Raw genomic sequence first — 23,504 nt, forward strand, 5'->3', positions numbered from 1 at the left:
AACATCCTCAATCTAATAAAGGATATCTGTGAAAAACATCATACTAATCTGATAACTTCAATGTTAACATCATACTTAATGGGGAAAGTCTTAATTATACACCCCTAAGATCAGGAGCAGAATGAAAATGTCCTCTCTCACCACTTGCATTCAATGTCACACTGAATGTTCTGGCCAGTGCAATCAGACAAGGAAAAGAAATAAAGGCATCCAGATTGGAAAAAATTAAAACCGTCTTATTCACAGAAGACTTACTTGTCCATGTATAAACCCAATGGAATCTACAAAAATTACTTAATTTTTTAAATTATTTAAATTTTTTAAATTAACTTAGAATTAATACATCAATACAGCAAGATTTCAGTATACACAACACAAAAATTATTGCAATATATACTAGCAATGAACAATTGAAAATTTAGATAAAATACCATTTACAATACTATCAACATATGAAATGCTTAGGAACAATTCTAACAAAATACGTGACAGAGTTGCACACTCAAACTATTAACTAAGGGAAATTAAAGAAGTCCTATATTTTACTGGGGAGATGTACTGTGTTCATGGTTCAGAGAGCTCAATATTGTGAAGATGTCATGTCTCCTCAAATTGATCTATAGATTTAACATGATAACAATAAAAACTCCAGCAGGGTTTTTTTTTAACAAATCAACAAGCTGATGATTCATATTGAACAGCTAAGGACCAAAAATAGCCATGATACCTTTGAGAAAAAGAAACAAAATTAGAAGATGTGTAGTATCTAATTTCAAGACTTATTACAAAGCTATGTATATTAAGACAGTGGTAGCAGTGTTGAGATAAACAGATCAAAGGAACAAAACAAAGCTCTGAAGTAGAATAGTACATGTGTGAACAACTGATTTTCTTCAGAGATGCAAAGACAGTTCAGCTAAGGACTCTTTTCAACATACAATGTGGAAACATTTGAACATCCATATATAAAAATGAACTTTAATCCATATCACCTCACAGCAGTTAGGATGGCCAACATCAAAAAGACAAACAACAACAAATGCTGGTGAGGATGCAGAGAAAGGGGAACCCTCCTAGACTGCTGGTGGGAATGTAAATTAGTTCAACCATTGTGGAAAGCAGTGTGGAGGTTCCTCAAAAACTAAAAATAGAAATACCATTTGACCCAGGAATTCCACTCCTAAGAATTTACCCTAAGAATATAATTTCTCAGATTCAAAAAGACATATGCACCCCTATGTTGATTGCAGCACTATTTACAATAGCCAAGACATGGAAGCAACCTAAGTGTCCATCAGTAGATGAATGGATAAAGAAGATGTGGCACATATACACAATGGAATATTATTCAGCCATAAGAAGAAAACAAATCCTACCATTTGCAACAACATGGATGGAGCCTGAGGATATTATGCTCAGTGAAATGAAAGCCAGGTGGAGAAAGACAAATACCAAATGATTTCCCTCATTTGTGGAGTATGACAACAAAGCAAAACTGAAGAAACAAAACAGCAGCAGACTCACAGACTTCAAGAAGGGACTAGAGGTTACCAAAGGGGAGGGATGGGGGAGGGTGCATGGGGAGGGAGGGAGAAGGGGATTAAGGGGTATTACGATTAGCATACATAATGTAGGGGGGGCATGGGCAAGGCAGTATAGCACAGAGAAGACAAGTAATGACTACAGCATCTTACTATGCTCATGGACAATGACTGTAATGGGGTATGTGGAGGGGACTTGATAATATGGGTAAATGTAGTAACCACAATGTTGCTCATGTGAAACCTTCTTAAGATTGTATATCAATGATACCTTAATTTAAAAAATGAACTTAGATCCATATCTCATGCCACATACAGAAATTAATTCATAATGGACCACAGACTTAAATATAAAACCTAAAACTTTAAAACTTCTAGAAGAAAATCTTTGTAGCCTTTGGTTATGGAAAAATTTCTTAGATATGACACCAAAAGCCTGATCTATAAAAAAGAACATATTGATTAATTGTACTTCATCAAAATTTAAAACTTCTGTTCTTCAAAAGACACTAGAGAATGAAAAGACAAGCCTCTGACAACGAGAAAATACTTACAAAGCGTATATGTGATAAATTATCCTCAGCATATATAAAGAACTCTCAAAACTATAAAAATACAACAATGAAAATTTTTAGAGGCAAAAGATTTGAGCAGACCACCAAGAAGATATATGAAGGGCAGTCAGCACATGAAAATACACTCAACATTGCTAGCCACTAGGGACATGTAAATTAAAACCATATGATTTGCAGATTGAACTCAGCAGTTCTGAGTGGTGGGCCCAGGGAGAACAGGGAAGTTTAACACCCCACTCACCACACACCTTGCCTTATTTGTCTCTTCCATGAGGCTGTTTCTGAGTTGTATCCTTTATAATAAACCAGTAAACCGTCCCAAAACAAAAAAGCAAATGGAAAAATCTGTTACAGAATAGGATAAACAAGGAGTTTCAAGATCGTCTTTGCTGCTAAATGACTTTTGGGACCCCAGGACTTAGTTCTGGATAGGGGCAGGCCTTTGCTGTATTAATGACCTTACAGCAGTACCGTCAACACAGAGGATGCATAAATACCTTGAGGGAAGTTGCTCAGACTTCATGCAGTCAAGCTTTGCTTGGGTCTGCCACCCAGGGTCCAGGAACCAGCAGCTGTGGCAGCCAGAGATTGGCATACTCCCTGCTGCAGGCCTGCTGGCTGGCTATGGTTCCCTGGTGCCTTTTCTCAAACTAACTTCCTACACCTTTTGTATCTTCTGCAGTTGGGAGCTCAAAGCAGGTACAGGTGTGGGTCATGGCCTCTCACAAGGAAGACAAGATACAAGGTTTATTTGGAAACTGGAGTTCAGATCACACCTCATGATAAAGAAATTCCAGGAAGCAGAGAAGGTGGTATGGTGGCCTGGATGGTTCCTGAAATGATGATTCAGTGGATACTGGCCCACTGGTGAGAGATCCTCTGTAGGACATCTGGAGGAGATACGTGGAAGATCTGAAATAACTGTTTTCACAGTGAATTAAACTCAAAGACCACCTTGAAATTTGTACATACCTCTTTTCATGGAGTTGGACATGACTATATGCAGCTGGCTTTTCAAGTGTTTGCTTTTAAGCTTCCAATTCCATTACCAAAACCAAAAGATCTTGATGCAGATGTTTCTGCTGTTAAAGGCCCAAAACCTGAAGTTGGAGAATCTGTGCTGGAACTTCTGTGCAGCAGGCAGAGAGGGGAAATGCCCAGAAAGCACTCCCACAGACCCTGGTGTGGACCGACTGGCAGGGCAGAACCTCGGGAGGATGGTTGTCGGGATGTTTTCACAGGGAACGAGCGGGCAGGTTTGGGTGGGTGGGTAGATGAGTGATTGCTGGAAGGAAAAAAAATCAAGAAATGCTTACAGGAAGATGTGTATAGCCTAGCCACCACAGTCTTTCCCAAAATTTTTAAGCCAATTGTGCTTAAAGGATTCATTTTCAAGAAACACTAGCAGGTTTTTAATGGATTGGGAGTAGGAGAATACTGCCTGGGACAGCAGGCCGACTGTAGCGACGGGTGTATTGTACGCAGGAGAGTTGTTAAGAGAGGAAATCCTTGTTCTCATCACAAAGACAGATTTTTTTACCTTTTTTTTCTTTTCTTCTTATTGTATCTATATAAGCAGATAGATGTTAGCTGAACCTATGGTGGTAGTCATTTCACAATGTATGTGAATCAAACTGTCATGCCACACACCTTAAACTTACACTGTGATAAATGTCAGCTATTTCTCAAAAAAAAACAGGAAAAAAAAAAAAAGACCTCCTGGAAAACAGGATAGAAGTCCCTTTTGCATTTAAAGAGTCCATTGTTTTCTGTCTGTAACTTCACTTTTGGATAAATACGAGGTGAATACAGCTGTTGTTCTTGCTGAAATGATATCTTACCTGGAAACTAAGAGCATAATATTTAAGCAGCAACTGATTTAACATTTGTGAAAACTGTTCCTGTGTTATGATCCAACTATCATCAAAATATATTTAAAAGGCTTCGCAATTTTGTTTCTCCGAAAGAATTATCCAAAATTTTGTGGGAAAATTGTTATATTGCATGTATGGGACATTGCCACTGTGTAGGACAGCAGCCAGCTTAATAGGAAATAGTGCTGCCTGTTAGTAAAAGTAGCCAAAGGATCAATTTACTTGTCAAAATGGCTGCATTGCAACTCCTTCGACAAGTAGAACAGAGCCAAAGATAAGGTATGACGGAGAGGTGTGCACATTACCTGACCAGAGCGACACCGCCTTACTGGAAGAAGACCTCAAGAAACGCCCTGAGGCCCGTGCCCAGGAGGGACGGCCCGCACTGGCGCTCCGTAAGGCGTACACTAGTCTGTCCTTACACTGCGCTGGTACAGGGAGAGGAACCACCAAGAATGTTATATTTATGCTTCGAACTCTGTCTCATCTGGATGAGTGTCTTTTTTCCTCTTTTGGTCAGCTAACTGAGCAAACTATGAATTTGAAATGAAATGGTCTGGAGGGAAATTATTCAAATTTTTCATGATCCTGAATGTTAGTTACATTAGTCATTACATTTAAAGTATTATAGTAACACATTCTTCCTTCAATACAAGAGTTTTCTAATTAAAGTATGATTAAGCTTAGTTCCATGGTCTTGTAATTCTGTATAACACATTTTTTTTAAAAAGCATATGGGTGTTATTACCATGATTATAGAGCTAGGTAAGGAATTAATCCATAAAGCAGGCAAGAAAATGACACTGTTCACAGATCACTGTAAAAAAAAAGTGTCTTTGATTCGTGCCTCATATCTAAAATTACCGAGTATCAAAATTCTTCCAAGTGGTAAAGATACCTCAAGACAAATGCTGGGCATAGAAGCCACAGGGCATAAATATGCAAAGAAGTAAAAAGCTAACCTTTTCAAAGAATATTGCTTCTCTCTCACCTACCAACTTTACATTTCCCTGTATGGCCCCGGAAGATGACTGGTTAGCCAGAGACGGGTAAGATTCCTCAAGGGAGGAACAACCTAAGACAGGCACAGTCGCAGGGGGGTCATCAGGTGAGAAATTGGGGATCAACAGAGGTGAGGCTTAGAACCTCACCCCCCCTGTTCTGAGAGAAATCTTCTGCATACGTGGATGTTTTATTGCCCTGGTCTAGCTTGGATTAACACATAGTCTACAGGCACACACCTGATCATCTACATTTGCTCTCTTACAACACTAAACTATGTTTTCTACCTTTATCTTGTATCTACCTACCACTTCAGCATTTTATTAAAAATAATAATAATAAAGAGAGAAATGTAGTATCCACACATAAATCAAGTATAAAAACCAAATGAGTATTCATATTTGAACTGACTGTTTAGAGTTCATAATGCATGAGCAAAACTGAAAGTTTCTGTGATGACTGCCCTTGTACTGTTCACTAGGTAACTTATTCATTATGTAAGAATTTGTTCTCCATGTAAGAACTTGTTTGTTATGCCTCAGAAGATTGGAGACTGACGAAAATTAGGCTTGGGGTGGATTAATGATTGTGCATTGAGCATTGACTCCCCTATACAGAATTTTATTGTCGTTAACAACCATTTGATCAATAAATATGAGAGATGCCCTCTCAAAAAAAAAAAAAAAAAAAAAAACGGACAGACTTCCAATGGTAAAATAAATAAGTAACCGGGATGTAATGTATAGCATAAGGAATATAGTCAAGATGATGTAACAGCTTGTTAGGGTGATAGCTGGAACCTCGAATTATGTATATAAATGTTCTACCACTGTGTTGTACACTTGAAACTAATGTAATGTAATACTGTGCGTCAACTACCCTTCAATAAAAAAATAATTATTAAAAAAAAAAAAAAAAAAAAAGATTCCTCAAGGGAGGAACAACCTAAGACAGGCACAGTCGCAGGGGGCCATCTGGTGAGAAAATGGGGAGCAGCAGAGGTGAGGCTTAGAACCTCCCCCCTCATGTTCTGAGAGAAATCTTCTGCATACATGGATGTTTATTGCCCTCGTCTAGCTCAGATTAACACATAGTCTACAGGCACACACCTGATCATCTACATTTGCCCTCTTACAGAACTAAATTATGTTTTCTACCTTTATCTTGCATCTACCTACCACTTCAGCATTTTATTAAAAAAGTAATAATAATAATAAGGAATAAATGTGGGATTCCCATATAAATCAAGTATAAAAATCAAACAAATAATCATATCTGACTTGATTGTTTATAGTTCATGATGCGTGATCAAAACCGAAAGTTTCTGTGATATGACTGCCCTTGTACTGTTCACCATGTAAGAACTTATTCACTATGTAAGAACTTGTTCACCATGTAAGAACTTGTTCGTTATGCTTCAGAAGATTGGAGACTGTTGAGAATTAGGCTTGGGGTTCAGTAATGATTGTGCATTGACTCCCCTATACAGAATTTTATTGTTGTTAACAACCATTTGATCAATAAATATGAGAGATGCCCTCTCAAAAAAAAAAAGTGTCTTTGTTTCATCACAGATATTAATTTACTTGTATTTGAAATAGGATATTTAGCAATTCCAATTTAGAATAGTGTTACAACATGTAGTTTCAGCACCTCTATTAAAGATGCTTTTGCTGCAGTTATAAATTAATTGAATATATTTTAAATTCTGATGTTTACTAAACATGAAACAATAGAGGCAACACTCCTAATGACTTTGTTCTTGACAAATTCCTCAGTGCCTTCTTAGGGACGGTTGTGGACTGAAACAGTTATGATGCAATCAGTTAATTTCAGGCAGTTAAAGAAAATCAGACTACATAGGTGCCTCCCTTCTATATCAAAGAGGATTTGCTGATTTAAGAAAAGAAAAAATCTGAACTGAGAAAGGAGCTCTGAATTTATTCGGAAGTCTAACTTTTGAATTATATTTTTGCAAGCAGATTATTCCTTTAGCAAATGAAGTAGTGCTAATCTTACTAAGAAATAAACAGATTTTAGGTATTGTAAAACACTACAACTAAGGTCCAGTTTTTCTAACATTTGGCTGGCTTCTGTAGACTTTCTGATCACATGAGTACTATCTATCATTTTTAATGTAGAGAAAACTGGGGGGAAGGTCACTTTTGGTTGATTCTGTGGTCTTCTGAAAAAGACTTAACAAAGAAGTGTCATCTAATCTTCCTAACGTTCTGTATTGTTCAAAGAGCACTAAAACACGTGCAGTATATTTAAGAGGCAGCAATCGTAATGCCTTGGATGTAATCATACTAAATAAATTACCTAGAGGAGAGGAGATAGCACTAGAATTAGAGAATTTATTTCCTAAAATTATATATAATAATGTAAGTCTTGAGCTGATTAAAATGTTCATTAAATAAAAGTTTGGCTTGCTGCAGCTGTCAGTTAACATTTGGTTGAACTTACATAATCCAAATATAATTTTCAAATTATTGTACAGCCACAGTTGTTAATCTGTCCCTTCCTTCCTTCTTAGAACTTCTTAGACTTCCTTGGGTTTTGTATTACTGTAGATAATAGACAGCTAGCTTCATGCACCACTTTTCTGAATAAGTTTGTTTTCAAAGGCTTTGCACTGAAGAAGAAATGTGTAGAATTTGTTGTTTGCTTTTAGGAATGTAGATTGTAATGATGTAAACGATTGTATATTTGAGTGTCCGTGTATCAGTGACAGAAGAACGAAGTGGAGCTAGGATGATATGACAGCTAATTCATAATCACTAAGACCAGGTCAGGACAGCCATTCTATATAAGGGAACAGTGTCATTTGAGTGATTTAATATAATGCAACATTTACGTCATGTTAAGATGAAAAGTTATTGAAGCTTGGATTCTTACCTCAAAAATGTAAAAATATAAAATTAAATTAAGGAAATTTTACAAATGTTCCCAAAGTATATAGATTGAGGAATCATTTGATCCTAGCCAAGTGCTCAGATCTCTCTGAACATGGTATTTCATCTGAACTTGACACAGTCGGTAGACACTTGCTTAAAGGATGGATTCCGTGACAGCACAGGCCAGCCAGACACAGTCCTGGCCGTTAAATCTCAGCCTTGGGCTCTGTGCTCTTTACCTTTTCCTTTATGAATGATGTAATTCTCAGGGAGCGCACATAGTAAAACTGGGATTACCTAGAGCTTTGGGTAAAAGGAAGGAATTCTTGGGGCAAGGTCAAAGAAGAGCCGGAAATAATCAGTAAAAACAAACAAAAATAGAAAGCACAGTAAGGTGGCACAGGAAATGCTTTCTGTGAAGTTTAACCCTATCACCACCCTAGAAGTAGGGAATAAACTGACCGTGTGCAGTTGTTGATGGTGTTCGTTTCTTATTTTGATGAGCACACAACCAGTTGTTTTCCTCTATCAGCCATAGCTGAAAGGAGGCCTAGTTTTAGGAGGTGAGAAAAAGTACCCCTTTTACTAATTCAGCTCCTGCTAAGATGTTGTCTTAAGAATCTGTGGAAACTCAGGAGGAGGCATAGCAGAGATGAAAAGGAATACAGTATAGATTAAAAAATAAGACCTCTGAGAAAAAAGCTTAAAAAATTAAGATCCTTTTACTCTGGAGAGGAAAAAACTGTTGACATAGTTTAATAAGGCTTAAGTTCTTAATTGAAGCTTTTATTAAAGGTCTCCAAGTAAGAAGAAAAATGATAAACTGTTCTCCATCTCTGGTAAGAGCAGAACAAGAGGACATAAAGATCTTTAAAGAAAAAAGAAAGGCTCTTTAACGAAAAAAGAAAGGCAATGTGTAAAGTTTAAGAACTTCTTTGGCAGGAATCGCCATGAAGTCTTCCATTTTAAATCTTTTTTATTTTTAAGACACTAAAAATTTCAAATATTAAGGGATATACTAAGTAGCTTTTTAAGGTTCCATTTGGTATTTGTTTTTAAAAACTCAGGTTGGAGCAAAGATGATACAAACAACACTGAAAGTAACACTTGAGTTTTGCTTCATATTTAGCAGAATTTAGCTCAAAAAATGTTTTTTGTGTATTTTGTGTAGTAAACACGTGAATGCAATGCATAAAGACTGGCTTGGATGTTCTCTTTAATTTATCCTGGCAAATCAAGTGAGACTTGGACACAATTTTGTTAATCTTGAAGAATGTATAGCATTATAGGACATTTGAGGATTTTGTTTTAAATATAAAGTATTATTCTTTTGACGTTAGTAACTTCAGCAGATGGAGAGGTTCTGAGAGATTGAGTGCTCTGGAATGTCTTTATCTAGGAAATAGACCTCTCATTTCTTAAGTAGGTTGCTTCTGGAATTGATGCAACAAAGATACTAGCTGGAGTGTAATCGAGAAACTGTTCTATGAACTGATATTTATTTCAGATGCTTTCCATTGATGTTTGTGATGTTTGGGAAATCCAAATGCTATTTGTATAAATTTAGTTTTATGTGTTTTTTTCTCTACTTCTTTCCCTAGGTACCTCCCACATTTTGTTACTGTCAAAAGCTGTTGCCCTATTACCTCACTGATGAGAAATCTTAACTGTATTCATTCAGAATGCTTTAAACTTATTCATGAACTGTATTTGTTTATGGGGGAAAAGCCCACAAATGAAATACTACCACACACCTAACAGAAAGGATAAAATTAAAAAGAATCACCATACAGAGTGTTGACAAGGAGCTAGATGAACTCTCCTACCCTGCTGGTGGGAATGTCGGATGTTGCAACCACTTGGAAAAAATATTTTGGCAGTTTTTAAAAATGCTGACTGTTCATCTACCATATGATCCAACTATTCCACACGTAGTAACTTAGCCAAGACATATGAAAGCATAGGCCCATACAGAGGCTTGTGTACTTGTTTACAGATGTTCATGGCTCTGTGATCAGTAATAGCCCAAACTGGAAACAACCACAAGTCATCAGCTGATGACAGGAAAACAAATCATGGTTTGACCATGCAATGAAATGCTCAGCAATAGAAAGGAATGAACTACTGAAACACATCACCATGTAGATTAATCTCAAACTGAGTATGCTGAATGAAAGAAACTAGACAAAAAAAGAGTCCTTGCCACTCAGGATTCCATTAATATAAAATTCTTAGAAATGCAAACTAATATATATTAAAAGAAAGATGAGAAGTTACCTAACAGAAGTCCTTGGGGCCAAGGAGGGAAGGAGGCTAGAGGGATTATAAAGTGCCACAAGGGAACTTTTGGGAGTGATGGGTATGTTTCCTATATCAATTTGCTGATGGTTCCATGGGTGTATTCATATGTGAAAATTTACACCTACCATACGACCCAGCCATGCCACTTCTGAGTACTTACCCAAGAGAAATGATCACATGTCCACACAAAGACTCATCCATAGTGACAGGAAGCAGGTCCCTGATTCTTTACCAAGAATACAGTTTATGCAGAAAACTCCTTAAGCTAACTTCTCTTTCTTGATTGGTTGTCTACATGCTAAAGATGAACTACCTCTATTTTTTTTCCACTTCCACTTAAATTTACTAAAATTACATTCAATGGTATGTTTTTTCCTTGCAATATAAAATTTCATATACTGATCAATTTCACAATTAGAATTTCTGCCTAAGTCACATTATTGTACATCTATTATTCCTGACATGACCAGTTTTCTGGTGTCAGAGTTTTTCCATGTGTAGGTTCAGCGACTGTCAAATCATTTTCTGTAACTGTTCCTAGGAATAAGATTCATTATGAATTCTATCTTTAAAAATATTTACTATCTGCTTAACTATCCCACAAGAAAACGCTGAGTAGACCCTCAGATGCCCAGACGCCCTTTGCTGTGGGCTGACAGTATGGCCTGTCCATTTCTTCCCAGCTCTGCTTCCCCTCTGGGCGGGACTGTCTGCTCCAGGATCCGTGAGACATTTTCAGGGTTAGAATATACACAGGGACATGAAAGCAAATCAAAGAGTCTTGCTTCACTTATAAACATCTTCATTCATAATTTTAAAAATGAAAATTAGAACATCTATCAGATTGGCAAAGATTGATAAATTTGATATGAACCAGTGTTGGCTTACATGTGAGGAAATGAGCACAATGAGGGAAGGCAAATCTGGAAAACTAGATATTCCTTCCTAGGAAGGAGACGTGGCAGTATATCTCACAAATATCCTTACTGTGGAACATACTTTAAACAAGGTGGGCCCGATGTGCTAATATTGAAATGTCCCTATATTTGCCAAATGAAAAAGGAAGTTATAATGTGAACAGTGAAAAAACAAGAGGGGATCAGATTATATATACATACAGCAGTCATGTGCTTGGGAAGTTTCTAGAATGTACAGGAACCCATCTCCTGGTCTCTGTAGGCTCTGTCCCGTCTATGGCCTCCCATCAGACTATTCCTTGACTATAGGCCCTGTCTCTTCAAGAAGCAGAGCCAAGCATCAGCTGCACATCACAAGCCCAGGACAAAATGATCCACCTCAATGGAGAGAGAAGAAATAACAGGACTGGGGTTCAGGCACTTAAGAGGAGAAAGTGTCCTGGGAGAGTCCGTCCTGAGCCCAGAAGGCTCTGAACAGATGGGATGAAGCCTGTGCAGGCAGAAGGGAGCTGCTGGCCCAGCGGCTCCCCCACCGCTTGTCCGTGATCTCTCCATGCCCACCCGGCACCCCAGGCTGAGCACCCTGCGCCCCACCCCCCCACCCACAGGCCTGCCTGGCTTTGGCTCTGGTTCAAGTCAAGGGCCGCCAGGTGAGAGCGAGGCAAGTCCTGCACTGCTTCCAACACTGATTCTGCTCTTAAGGCCATGCGGCCTGTGGCCTGGCTTCTGTCCTGCTCTGTGGTCAGGATGCTGAGTTTTGTTCAGTGTCTAGAGGATGACTAGTGTCTGGCACCAGGGTACCAGGATTATACACCCAGTAGAGAGATTAAAAAACTGGCTTTAGGAGAGACAGACCAAAGCTAACAAAATGAATAATCATGCCAACTCCAATTTTAGCAGTATTGGCTCTTAGCAGAGGCAGATAGAATGTGTGTTTTTGGTCAATCCAGTGTTGCCACACTTCAGAGCTATGGGCCACTCAGACCAGCATGCAGATCCTCCTTTGTGGCTTAAGCATTCCAGGGGCCATAAGTGGTCAAAGAGTGTGTGCCAGAGTGCCCTTGCCCACAGGCGTAAGGTTACCCACTGGCATCTTATCACCAGTTAGCTCAAAATAACGGCCCACATTTATGAGCATTTAACAGCATGTAAGCTCTGTTCTAAAATCTTTGCGGCTATCCTCATTTCACTGTCACACAGCCCTCTGGCCATATAGCCAATCAGGGGCAAAGCAGGGCTGTGCTGGGACCCAGGCAGGCTGATGAGCCTTGGAAGCCAAGACTTGTGGCTGCTCTGTCAGCCCATGTTCTAGCCTCAGCAGGGCTGGACTGGCCCTTTGGGCTTCCTCACTCTGCCCTCAAGCTCCTGCAGCTTCTCTCTATCACCTGTCTTTAAACCAGAGCTTAGGGCCACCTTGCCCTTGAGACACCGTTCTCCATTCACTGTCTGTCCATTCACACAAGCAGTGCACTGAACAGCAACGGCTCAGTCGGGAGCCAGGGTGCTTCTTTCTGAGGCCTGCCATCTTTAATAGCGCAAGGGACTACTCCAGCAGTAAGGGCTTTTCACCCTCTGGAGTGGGCCCTTGTCCAGATCCCATCGGGATTTCCTCCCCAGAACTTGCAGATGGATGTGAGCCGTTCTGACTGAGGGTGGACTCCAGCCGGGGTGGGTGGAGGAGAGGGTATTGGCCATGTAGGCTGAGCATCAGGCGGCCACTCAAACGCTGCAGCCTAGAGTCATGCCTTGGAGAGCTCCTCACCATTCTAAGGTCTGCTGCTGGGCCTTCCTATTGGTTCTGCGTGACACTTTTGTATCCTTATAATACATAAATGTCCCCTCCTTGTTAAATGGCTCAAACTGGTTTCTGTTTCTTGCAATGAAAGATCTTAAATACTCCCAAATGGTAAGGAAGCCATTAAAAGCTCACTCAGGGGCAATCCAAAGGTACCCATGCCCCCAGTTAGAATTCATAAAAGCTTGGGGAAATAACTTTTGTAATGTGCTTGAATCCAGGAACTAACGGGTTTGACCACAAGCCAGTAACGACCTTGGACCATGTTCAATCTGCCACCAGAGCCACAAGCAAAACTGAGTTTTGTGGCACATAGTCGTGGTTTTGGCTGCCCAGGTGCCTTTTATCCCTTGCGTTCTGGGGGACCCACATCTCCACACAGAACCCCTCAGGGATCTGTCCCTTCATCCTGCCGGGAGAGCATGGCCCCCAGCAGACGCGGGAAGCCCTGCCCTCCTTCCCAGTCGGCTCGCTCCCGGGAGCGTCTTCCAGGGCCCACACCGCTGATCTCACGCGCAGACACGCTCACGTGAGGTGAAGGCCGTACGGGGCCCGCAGCCCAGGTCACCTTGTTCCAGTCTTAAGAATCAAGACTTAGAAGGTCGCGACCGACGTTACTGCCCGCGCAGCCCGCACCGCCGGAGGAGGAGGGGCTGTGGGCGGGAGGGGCAGGGCAGGTGGGAAGAAGTCCAGATAGCTCTTCATGCATTTTTTTATTTTTTTTTAATTAGTTTACTTTTTTTTTTCCTTAGGAGTGGAGCGTTGGCTGGGTCTGTCGAGAACAGGGTCGGGTCAGGGTGTGGCGGTCCGCTCGGGGACATCTGTGGTCTCCACCTCATTGGATCCCTTCGCGCCAGAAGAGCTCCTCCCCTCCAAGGCCTCCCGGAGCTGCTGCAGACGCTGGGCAAACGGGCGCGCTCGGGGAAGTTCGGCGGCAGGCGGGGGCGGGGCGGGGAGGCAGGGCGGGGGCCGAGCCCCGGGGGAGGGCGAGTGACGGGGGGGAAGTGGCTGAGGAACGTGCTGGGAGGACCAAGGAGGGCGAGTGGACGGGCGAGCGGCGGGGGGCCTGGGGGGGCGCGCCTGAGCAGCAGAGGGGGGAGGCCCAGGCAGCTGGGCTGTCTGTAAGGCTTTAGAGCCGATCTTGGACGCAATCCAATTCAGATAAGGCCAGGTGGCTGTGTAGACTCCGGGGCGCTTGGCGCGGGCACAGCCTGCCCCCCAGCTTGTGATCCCCACGACCACGTAGGTGTTTTCCGTGTTGTCTCTGCACATGAGCGGCCCGCCGCTGTCCCCCTGCCCAGGAGGACACGGGGTCACTGCCGGCCTGAGCCGCTTCCCCCCACCCAGAGGGCCATGGGCTCTGGGAGGCCAGTTCCTACAGTCACGTTGTCCTGCCGCCGTCAACACAGGTGCTCGTGGTAAGGTGTGAGGTAGCCTGTTTCAGCGGGGCTGGGAGAAGGCTGCCCGGTTTCCTTGCAGTACGGAGGGAAGAGGGGCAGTCCTACGTGTCCGTGCATGTGGCTTTATGCATACGCAAGCATGTGCCTGCGGGTGGGTCTGAACGTTTTATGTTCTGGTGAGGAAAGAAGCATTCTCTGCAGAGGCTGTTGTTTGGGTGATAGGACGTGTGTGTTGGACGGAATCGAGTTCTACATGTGGCGATTCGTTCTTTGTAGGGACAGCCATGGGGGGTCACCTCTCATCCTCATTGTGACTAAATGCCAGAAGACAGGACCAGGGAAAGGGCCTCTAGCGCAGGGCCGTGGAGATAGTGGAGCTCAGGGACCTAATAAAGAGGTGTCCACAGGGGCCTGGGCACTGAAGGACAGTTACCTGGCAGGTGTCAATGTGGCCTTCGGGATACCCTGCGCACACGTTGGTGGAATGAACACGCCCATTGTACCACTGTGTCGCGTTACATAAGCCGAGGTCGATGATGTTCACACGCGCCTCCTGCAGTACAGGTGACATCTTGCGGGCTACAGTCAGAGACTCAGCGGTCAGTGATCACGGGAGGCGGGCTCCGGAAAAGCCCTGCTCCTCCCTGCATGGACCCGCTGTCCTGTAATGCTAATGCTCTGCTCAGGTCTAAGATCCTGGCTGCCAATGCCCCTGGTGTCTCCTTGCACACTCCTCAAGGGGAGAGCAGGTGAGAGGTGGGGTGGGAGGAGCCGAGCAGGAGGGGCAGCATGTGGACAGTTGGCAGACAGTGAATGGAGAACGGATGAATGTGGCTGGAGAGGTGAGTGGCAGATAAGGACCACGGAGGTCAGTCACAGTGTTAAGTCATGACTGAGATGTGCTGAGCACTTACTAGGGGCCACCCCCTTGACCCCACACAGCAACCCCAAGAGCCAGGTTCCGTCATTCCCCTTTTCTCCGGTCAGGAGGCTGGAGCATAGGGTACGCTGCGGCTCCGATTCAGACCCAGCTTTTCCCCTCTGGACTCAAGTCCAGGAAACACCCCCTGTTCCCCATAGTCTGGCTATCAGTCACCCTCCCTGCCTTCTACCTCCTGCCAGATCTCTGCTCAGCTGGATCTGGGCTGCTGAGTCCCTCCCTCCGCAAGTGCTTCATATCTGCTTTGAGGAGACCATATAAAAGGAAGTGTGGCCTCCATGTTCCCCACATGGGCATGGGTGGCAGAAATGACCCCGAAGCCATGCCAGACCTTCCCTCACAGCCCCCGATGCTGTCACAACCTTTGAGTTAGGAAAGGCCTGGCCTAAGCTGTAGCTTGAGCAGCCCACACAGCACCTTGCTTAGACAGGGCCCGAGACCAATGCATGTCCCTCCTCCCCAGGTGTCCCCACGTCAGAAGGGCTCCCCACAGCCTGGCCACAGACTCGTGAGTGCACTTGAACATCTTCAGCAGAATAAACAGGGAGCTGACAGGTCAGAATGAGGGAGGGGCAGCCCCAGGACATGGCTGTAGAGGCCAGGTGGGAAGGCAGGAACTGCATGGGCAACGTGCATAAGGCCCGCACACTGTGGGTGCTTGGCAAACGGCTGCTGAATGTGTGTCTGCGTGGCTTTGACTGTGGTTCCAATCCCTTGAGGGGGGCCTTTCCTTCCCAACCAAGCAGCAGAGAGAGTTTTGTACGGCACGGCGCTTGAGGTAAGGGTGGCTCTGGCAAGCCGGGCCACTTAAGGTGACCTTTTAAATCTATAGCAGAGCCTACAGTCTTGAAAGCAGCAGGTTTCACTGTTAAGAGCCAGATGTCCTGAAACAGAAAAGGGTTTTCTCAATCCTAACACCTGGCTTTAAATGACAAATACTAAAAAAGCCTGCAGGAGCTCACAATTAAATGGAAAAGGCAGAGACCTTCCAGTTACTCAGGGCCTTCAAGTTCAAGGCGTGAGGTAGAAGAAAGAAGAATGTCACAGGAGTTTGGAGCTTGAGGGTTTCTTTAAGACTCGGCCTTAGGGGTGAGGGATGTTTGCCAGAAAATGATAAAATTCCCATTAGATTTAGGGTCATTCTAAGACCAAAGAGGCCTTGTATGCTGTCCAGCATGCAGCATAGAGCCTATGATCGTCTGAGCAGTGGGGTGGGGAGGGCTCTAGATGGGAGCCCTGAGATCAGCACCCCGGGGACTATAAAAAGCCCCAGAAGATGTGGACATGGTCGACGGAGGGGTGGAGCAGGCCAGGCCAGCGGGTGGGACAAAAACAGCACCGTACAGGCCACAGCAGAGCCACCGACATCAACAGCAAGACAGAGGTCCACACCCCAGGCCAGCGAGGGAAAGTCATGAGTCAGCAAAGGCACAGGGAGGAGAGGCCCTTTCCTGAGTGACAGTAAGGAGGGCAACCCTACCAGAAATTTAGATCAACCTTGGAGAGAAGGGAAAAAGAGTTAAGAATCCTGAAATTACTGATTTTTTTGTTATGAAAAAAGGCTGAGTTTTAAACCCCAAATGACTGAACTGCCTTGAATTAGGAAGACTAAATTTTCCATTATCAAAGAACAGAAGAGATTGTGAGCTAGGTTAATTTCAATCATATCTCCTCATCCCTAATGAGATGGTAAGATTCACGTGAGCACCTATGGGGAGCTGAAAGGGCAGCTCACCGGGAGAGGCCTGCCCCCACTTGGTCTTGTCCTGGCTGCCCAAAGCTGACCCGCAGGAAACCACACCTCCCCAGCCTGCGGAGAGTGCGGAAGTGACTCCTCCGAGCGGTGGCTGCCCTGCTGGGAGCTGAGGGCTGGGCTCTGGGATCTCAGAGCTTAGAGGCCAGGACCTGGCCCTTCCATTCACAGATGGGAAAACTGAGGCCAGAGGGCATGGGCTGGCCCACAGCCATAAAACCCTGTCGGGAGCTCTTCTCCAAGTGCTGTTTCCAGCATGGGGCACCTGGGACTCTAGGGCCCAGATACAGACACAGCCTTGACTCCACTCTAAAAATGCCATGGCACTCCTCTGTCCATCATTCGGCCTTCTGTGAGACGGCCACACTAGTCAGCAGCCGTGGCTAGTGACTCAAGTCTGTTTCCCCTGCAGTAACAGGACAGTGACAGGACCTGTTCACAGCACCATGACGAGGACTGAGGAGGTGCTCACCTAGGCATCAGTATGTCACCCCCTCACCCCAAAGATCACCAAGGGAATGACCAGCAATGTCCCCCCATGGGAGGCCCCTCCTGTACTCACCGTTCTCTTTTAGGAATCCCCAGCCAGCCACCCAGCAGGCCTGGGAAACTCTGGGTGGGCCTGCCCTGAATCGGGGCAGGCAGCCAGGTCCAATGAGGGGCCCACATGGGACAGGAGGGATGATCTTCATGAGAGCAATGTCATTTATCTCCGAACGGGGGCTATATCTCTCATGCATGATGATCTTCTCCACGTATCTCTCCTGCAGAGGTGGCCTGGCTGGTTTATCGTTCCCGTACACAATTTCCCTGGTTCCAAAAATCAGTCTCCAGTTGTACACTTCTCTGCGGGTGCAGAGGGAAGCCAGGTCATCTTCCCTGCGGACCGGCTGCACGGAGACCTCTGGTTCCTGCGAGGCCCAGAGTCCCAGGGAGACTCTGCACAAAGCCCCTCAGAGAAGAGCCTTTCTCAAGACCTCCCCCGTGAGTCCCTCACTTACTTGTTGACCCTGAAGCAGTGAGCGGCAGTGAGCAACCAGTGGGAATTCAGCAAGGTGCCTCCGCATGCGTGATACCTCCGGTTATTGTGGGCCGTGAAGACCTGAAGGCTGACCACCCAGGGCCAGGCCCCCTTGGCCGCATCCTGCCCTCCGACGACGCGGACGTTCCCTGGTGAGCTCTGCCTGAACCGTAGCCCACAGGGGCCGCTGAAGAGAGACCACGGGCACAGTGCAGACCCAACATAAGCTCGGCCTGTCCTTGCACAGCCTGGGGGAGTCAGGGGTGTGGGGCTGGTAAATGTGGGCAGGGCTGCGGGGTCCTGGGAGAGTGGGGGCAGCCTGGACTGTGTGGGGTCAAATGGGAAGATGCTAAGGAGGGGCGCTGGGGACCAGGTTTGAGGGGCACAGTGTGGGGAGAGGGGTGCCATAGGAAGCTAGGACAAACTGCAAGGCCCCAGAAATACGAGCAGTCCTGGGCAGAGGGGGAGGCTGTAGGTGGGGGAAGAGGGGTGTAGTGGCCTGAGGACTCCAGAGCAGATCTTGGGTGGGAGACTCAGGGAAGAGACACGGGTTCTTGGAGCTGCAGGGGCGGGTTGGACAGTGACAGGTGGAAGGAGTGCAGCCGCAGGTGGGCACAACACCCAGGTATGGGAGGCCCACAGGGAGCAGCAGGGGCCCACAGGTGGAAGTCTTGGGAACTGTGCTGTTGGTGAGAGGCCAAAATAGTTGGGGAGTTGCTGGCACTGTGGGCTACCTTGGGGCTGTTGGGGGAGCAGGTGGAGTGAGGGCCCAGAGGCATGGCATGGTGACAGCCTGGGGCCCTTGGGGTCAGCCAGGGATTAGGGTATCTCAGCATCTGGTGTCCATGAGGCAATGAGGTAGATCGCTGGGCAGGAAAGGGGCCCAGGAGCTGAGGGGTCTGTCTCAGGAGGAAGCTGTGATGCTGGGAGCAGGGGAGGGGTCAAAGGGCTGAGACCCAGGGGACTGGGAGGGGCCAAGCTTGGCCTCTTCCCTAGCCCCAGACAGAGGGTGTCGGGGGTACCTACCACTCACAAGACAGCCTCCCTCCCGCCGAGGCATGCCTGCACTTACTCACACGAGTTCTTCTCTCTGGCAAACACAGACACTGCCAAGACCATAACAGCAGTTGGCAACAGCATCTTCACCAACTCCCGCCCAACCTGGCGTGGAAGCCGGTGACCTCACAGAGCTCCAGGCCTCTGGCCAATCAGCAGGGCAGCCTCGCACGCCCGCCCGCAGCAGTCGTCAGGGCAGGAGGCTCAACCAAGTGAGTCCCTGCCTGGGGAGCAGCCCCTTCCTCCATCCCAAGGCCAGGACCTTCATTCCTGGTACTTTGGTTACCTGCCACATTCCCGCCTTGCCTGAGGGTCTGCTTTGTGCCAGTTCAGGATTCCCCACGCATGCGGGCTGTGACCACTGTCCACTCAGACTAGATGGTGCAACACGGCAGCACATAAAGGGAGCCAGGTCCAGCTGATTGGTAGGTGCTTAATATTGTGTGGGCAGACCATCTTTCCCTCTTCCAAGTGTAGACTGTCAGCATACTTTCTTTTTTTTTGGGTATTATCATCTTTATTTTAAAGTGGGGTAAACTGAGTGTCAGGTTTAGTTACTGGATTAAGATGACATAGTGGTGAAGACAGGATCAGAATTTTTGGCTCCTTTCTTGTTTTTTTTTCTAATTTTTTATTAAGGTATGATTGCCATACACTCTTATGAAGGTTTCACGTGAAAAAACAATGTGGTTACTACATTTACCCATATTATCAAGTCCCCACGTGTACCCCAATGCAGTCACTGTCCATCAGTGTAGCAAGTTGCCAGAGAGATCCACTATGTGCCTTCTCTGTGCTACACTGTTCTCCATGTGATCCCCCACACCATGGGTACTAAACATAATACCCGTCAGTCCCCTTCTCCCTCCCTCCCTCCCCACCCGCCTCCCACACCCCTCCACTTTGATAACCACTAATTCATTCCTGGAGTCTCTGAGTCTGGTGCCATTTTGTTCCTTCAGTTTTGCTTCACTGTTATATTCCACAAATGAGGGAAATCATTTGGCATTTGTCTTTCTCCACCTGGCTTATTTCACTGAGCATAATGTCCTTCAGCTCCATCCATGTTGTTACAAATGGTAGGATTTGTTTCTTTCTTATGGCTGAATAGTATTCCGTTGTGTATATATACCACATCTTCTTTATCCATTCATCTACTGATGGACACTTAGGTTGCTTCCATATCTTGGCTATTGTGAAAAGTGCTGCGATAAACATAGGGGTGCATATGTCTTTTTGAATCTGAGAAGTTGTATTCTTAGGGTAAATTCCAAGGAGTGGGACTCCTGGGTCAAATGGTATTTCTATTTTTAGTTTTTTGAGGAACCTCCATACTGCTTTCCACAATGGTTGAACTAATTTACATTCCCACCAGCAGTGTAGGAGGGTTCCCCTTTCTCCACATCCTCACCAGCATGTTGTTCTTAGTCTTTTCGATGCTGGCCATCCTTACTGGTGTGAGGTGATATCTCATTGTGGTTTTAATTTGCATTTCCCTGATGATTAGTGATGTGGAGCATCTTTTCATGTGTCTGTTGGCCATGTGAATTTCTTCTTTGGAGAACTGTCTCTTCATATCCTCCGCCCATTTGTTAATCGGGTTATTTGCTTTTTGGGTGTTGAGGTGTGTAAGTTCTTTATATATTTTGGATGTTAACCCCTTGTCGGATATGTCATTTACAAATATATTCTCCCATACTGTAGGATGCCTTTTTATTTTGTTGATGATGTCCTTTGCCATACAAAAACTTTTTATTTTGATGTAGTCCCATGAGTTCATTTTTGCTTTTGTTTCCCTTTCTGTAGGAGATGGGTTCAGGAAGAAGTTGCTCGTGCTTATATTCTGGAGATGTTTGCCTATATTGTCTTCTAAGAGTTTTATGGTTTCATGAGTTACATTCAAGTCTTTAATCCATTTCGAGTTTAACTTTTGTGTATGGGGTTAAACGATAATCCAGGTTCATTGCCTTGCATGTTGCTGTCCAGTTTTGCCAACACCAGCTGTTGAAGAGGCTGTCAGCACACTTTCAAAGAGCCATTTTGAATCTACCTGACTCAGGATCACAAAGCCCACCCCCTGAGTGTCACAAGGTCTCACCTTCCCCACCTCAGGGTCTCCAGTTCCCCTCTGGGACCTACATGCAGACTTGAGTGCCAGGAATCCTCACTGCAATTACTTGAATATCATGAAGAATCATTTTTCTGTCAGGAAGGAGAGTCTCACCTGTCAAGAGCATGACAAATGCCCACCTCACATACTTGAATATTAAAAGGTCTCACCTCCCCTACAAGAGCGGGAGTCGCATTCTCTACCTGATGAAAGTCGGTATCACTTCCTCAACCTGAGTGTAAGTTCTCAACTAGCCTGAGTGTCACAAGGTCCCACCTCTCCTACCTGACGGTCAGGACACCTCATGTTGTCTTCCTGTGTGTTACAAGCTTTCAGACTTGCAGGGGATCTCCATTCCTCTACTTCGGTATCGTCTCTGACGAATGTCCTGCCTCCTCATCTGACTCTCAGGACACACATCCCTCGACTGAATACCCAGTAGGTCTTGTATCTCTTACCTGAGTAGCAGGGGGTCATCACCTCCTGAATATGAGGATGTTTCTTTTCTTCCAAGTCAGGGCCAAAGGCCTCATCTCCACCACCTGAGTGTCACCTTGTCAAGTCTTCTCTACCTAAGAATCAAGAGGTCTTATATCCTCTGCCCAAATGTCAAGTGGTCGCCTCTTCCCTGCAGGAGTGCTCTGAGGTCCTAGCTGCCACGCTGGACTGATGGGAGTCCTCATCTCCTCCCTGAGCATCATGGGCTTTCATCTTCTGTACCTGAGCATCACAAGATCTCTTTGTGAACATCCAAAGTTCTCATCTCAGCTGCCTGTCAAAGATTTCACCTCCCCTGCCTGGGTGTCTTGGGGTCTCATCCCCCCTTCCTGCGGTCATGAAGGCTCCTCTCTTGAATGCAAGGCGGTCTTAGAGGCCCTACCTGAGTGTCGAGAGATCTTGTCTCCACCTGTCAGGGCTCATCTCTTCTGCTGTGTGTCTAGAGGTCCCATCTTTTCACTCTAAGTGACTGAAGGGCCTCATTTCCCCTGCTGACTGCTCGGCATTTCCATCTCTTCTACCTAATTGTCAGTGAGTCTCATTCCCTCTTCAGGATTGTCCAGGGACCCCACCTCACATACCTAATTGTCAAGAAGCTCCCATTTTCCCTACATGAGGGTCCCTAGATATACTTTCCCTGCAGGTCAGAAGGTCTCATCTCTCCATTACTGGGCCAGAACATCTCATCTTTGTCATGAAGGAGTGGCAGGATGACTCAACTCCTTTACTTGAGGTTTGGTGTGCATTATTTCCCTTCCTGCCAAGCAAGAGGTTTTCTTCCCTCTTGATGAATGCCATCAGGTCTCAAGAATATCAACTATTTGAATATCATGAGATTTTTTAAATCTCCGCCACCTGCATGTCGCTGCTTGGGTGTAAGGAGACTGTCTCCCCTCAGCCAGTTTCAGGGTCTCGGGTCTTATCTGAATATTAGGCTCTCTTACTTCCTGCACCTGAGTGTCATAGGACTTGTTTCTTCTCAGTTTCAGGAACATTCTTCCCCCTTTGTATCTTTTCACTGTTTTTTCATCTTTTTACCCTTGGGTCAGGTGGCGTCACCTCCTCTGCCTGATGAGTCAGGGGCCCCATTTCACCTACTGCATGTTTGGAGACCTCAGTTATTTTACTGACTGTCAGATTGTGCCTGGCAATCACCAGGAAGATGATTTTGGAAATACAGTTCAAAAAATTGCAACAAGAATTCAACAAGTAATATTAAAGTTTTGACTGTTAAAGAAAATATCTGTTCACATTCTTTCATTGGATTTTGATGGGCATAAAATTGATGTATTTGGGTCCATGAGAACCATTTAACAGAATAATGTAACTATTTAAGTATTATTATGTATAGTTTTCTGGAAATCACAACCTTTGTTTTGTTTAGATATTTTAACATATGCTGAAAATGTTAGACATAAGCTTCAAAATGGAAATTAGTATCTAGTTTATCAAGACATTTTAGAGGCTACACAGTAACAAAATTTGGAGATCCAGTGTCCAGAGTCTAGAAGACAATCACTGTTGGGCTCTGCAGAGTAACACCCACTTCTGATCCTAGAAGGGGCTGCCAGGCATAGTGCCTGCCCCACAGCTGCAGGAATTGAGGGATGCGTTGAGAGACAGGCACATGGTTCACCCAGGTTCGGTTTTCTCATTAGACCTAATCAAAGCAGCTAACATCTCAACAAGTGACTTCATTCACCTTCTCCATGCTGTTCCCAAAATACGAGGGAGGAAGATAGGAAGACAAAGGACAGGGAGGACGGAGTCCTAAAGGCTACTGGGGGTCCCAGTAACTCAAGCCAAGGGAAGCTCCCAGCACAG

At 45.0% G+C, this 23,504-nt stretch overlaps 1 protein-coding gene and 1 pseudogene across 1 annotated transcript; one reads left to right on the forward strand and one right to left on the reverse strand.

Moving 5' to 3' along the window:
• The first annotated feature begins 2,440 nt into the window (after nt 1-2,440).
• Nucleotides 2,441-4,518, forward strand: LOC118923131 (glucose 1,6-bisphosphate synthase-like; annotated as a pseudogene).
• Nucleotides 4,519-13,565: 9,047 nt separating this feature from the next.
• Nucleotides 13,566-19,367, reverse strand: ACR (acrosin). The gene is made up of 6 exons (XM_036906799.2): nt 19,359-19,367; nt 19,089-19,177; nt 17,997-18,203; nt 17,558-17,841; nt 14,736-14,881; nt 13,566-14,195 (listed from the first exon to the last, which is right to left on the reverse strand). The coding sequence occupies exons 1-6, from the start codon at nt 19,365-19,367 to the stop codon at nt 13,695-13,697; spliced, it is 1,236 nt and encodes a 411-aa protein (XP_036762694.2). The 3' UTR covers nt 13,566-13,694.
• Between the last annotated feature and the right edge of the window lie 4,137 nt (nt 19,368-23,504).

This window comes from Manis pentadactyla, chromosome 10 (assembly GCF_030020395.1).
Source record: "Manis pentadactyla isolate mManPen7 chromosome 10, mManPen7.hap1, whole genome shotgun sequence".
NCBI lineage: Eukaryota > Metazoa > Chordata > Mammalia > Pholidota > Manidae > Manis > Manis pentadactyla.

Excerpts from the sequence above, each read along its gene's own strand:
- ACR (XM_036906799.2), bottom strand. Across the intron at positions 18,204-19,088 it reads AGAGAGAAGAACTCGTGTGA|CGGCCCCTGTGGGCTACGGT; the intron begins GTAAGTGCAGGC and ends GTCTCTCTTCAG. Across the intron at positions 14,882-17,557 it reads GGGATTCCTAAAAGAGAACG|CCCGCAAGATGTCACCTGTA; the intron begins GTGAGTACAGGA and ends CTCTGACTGTAG.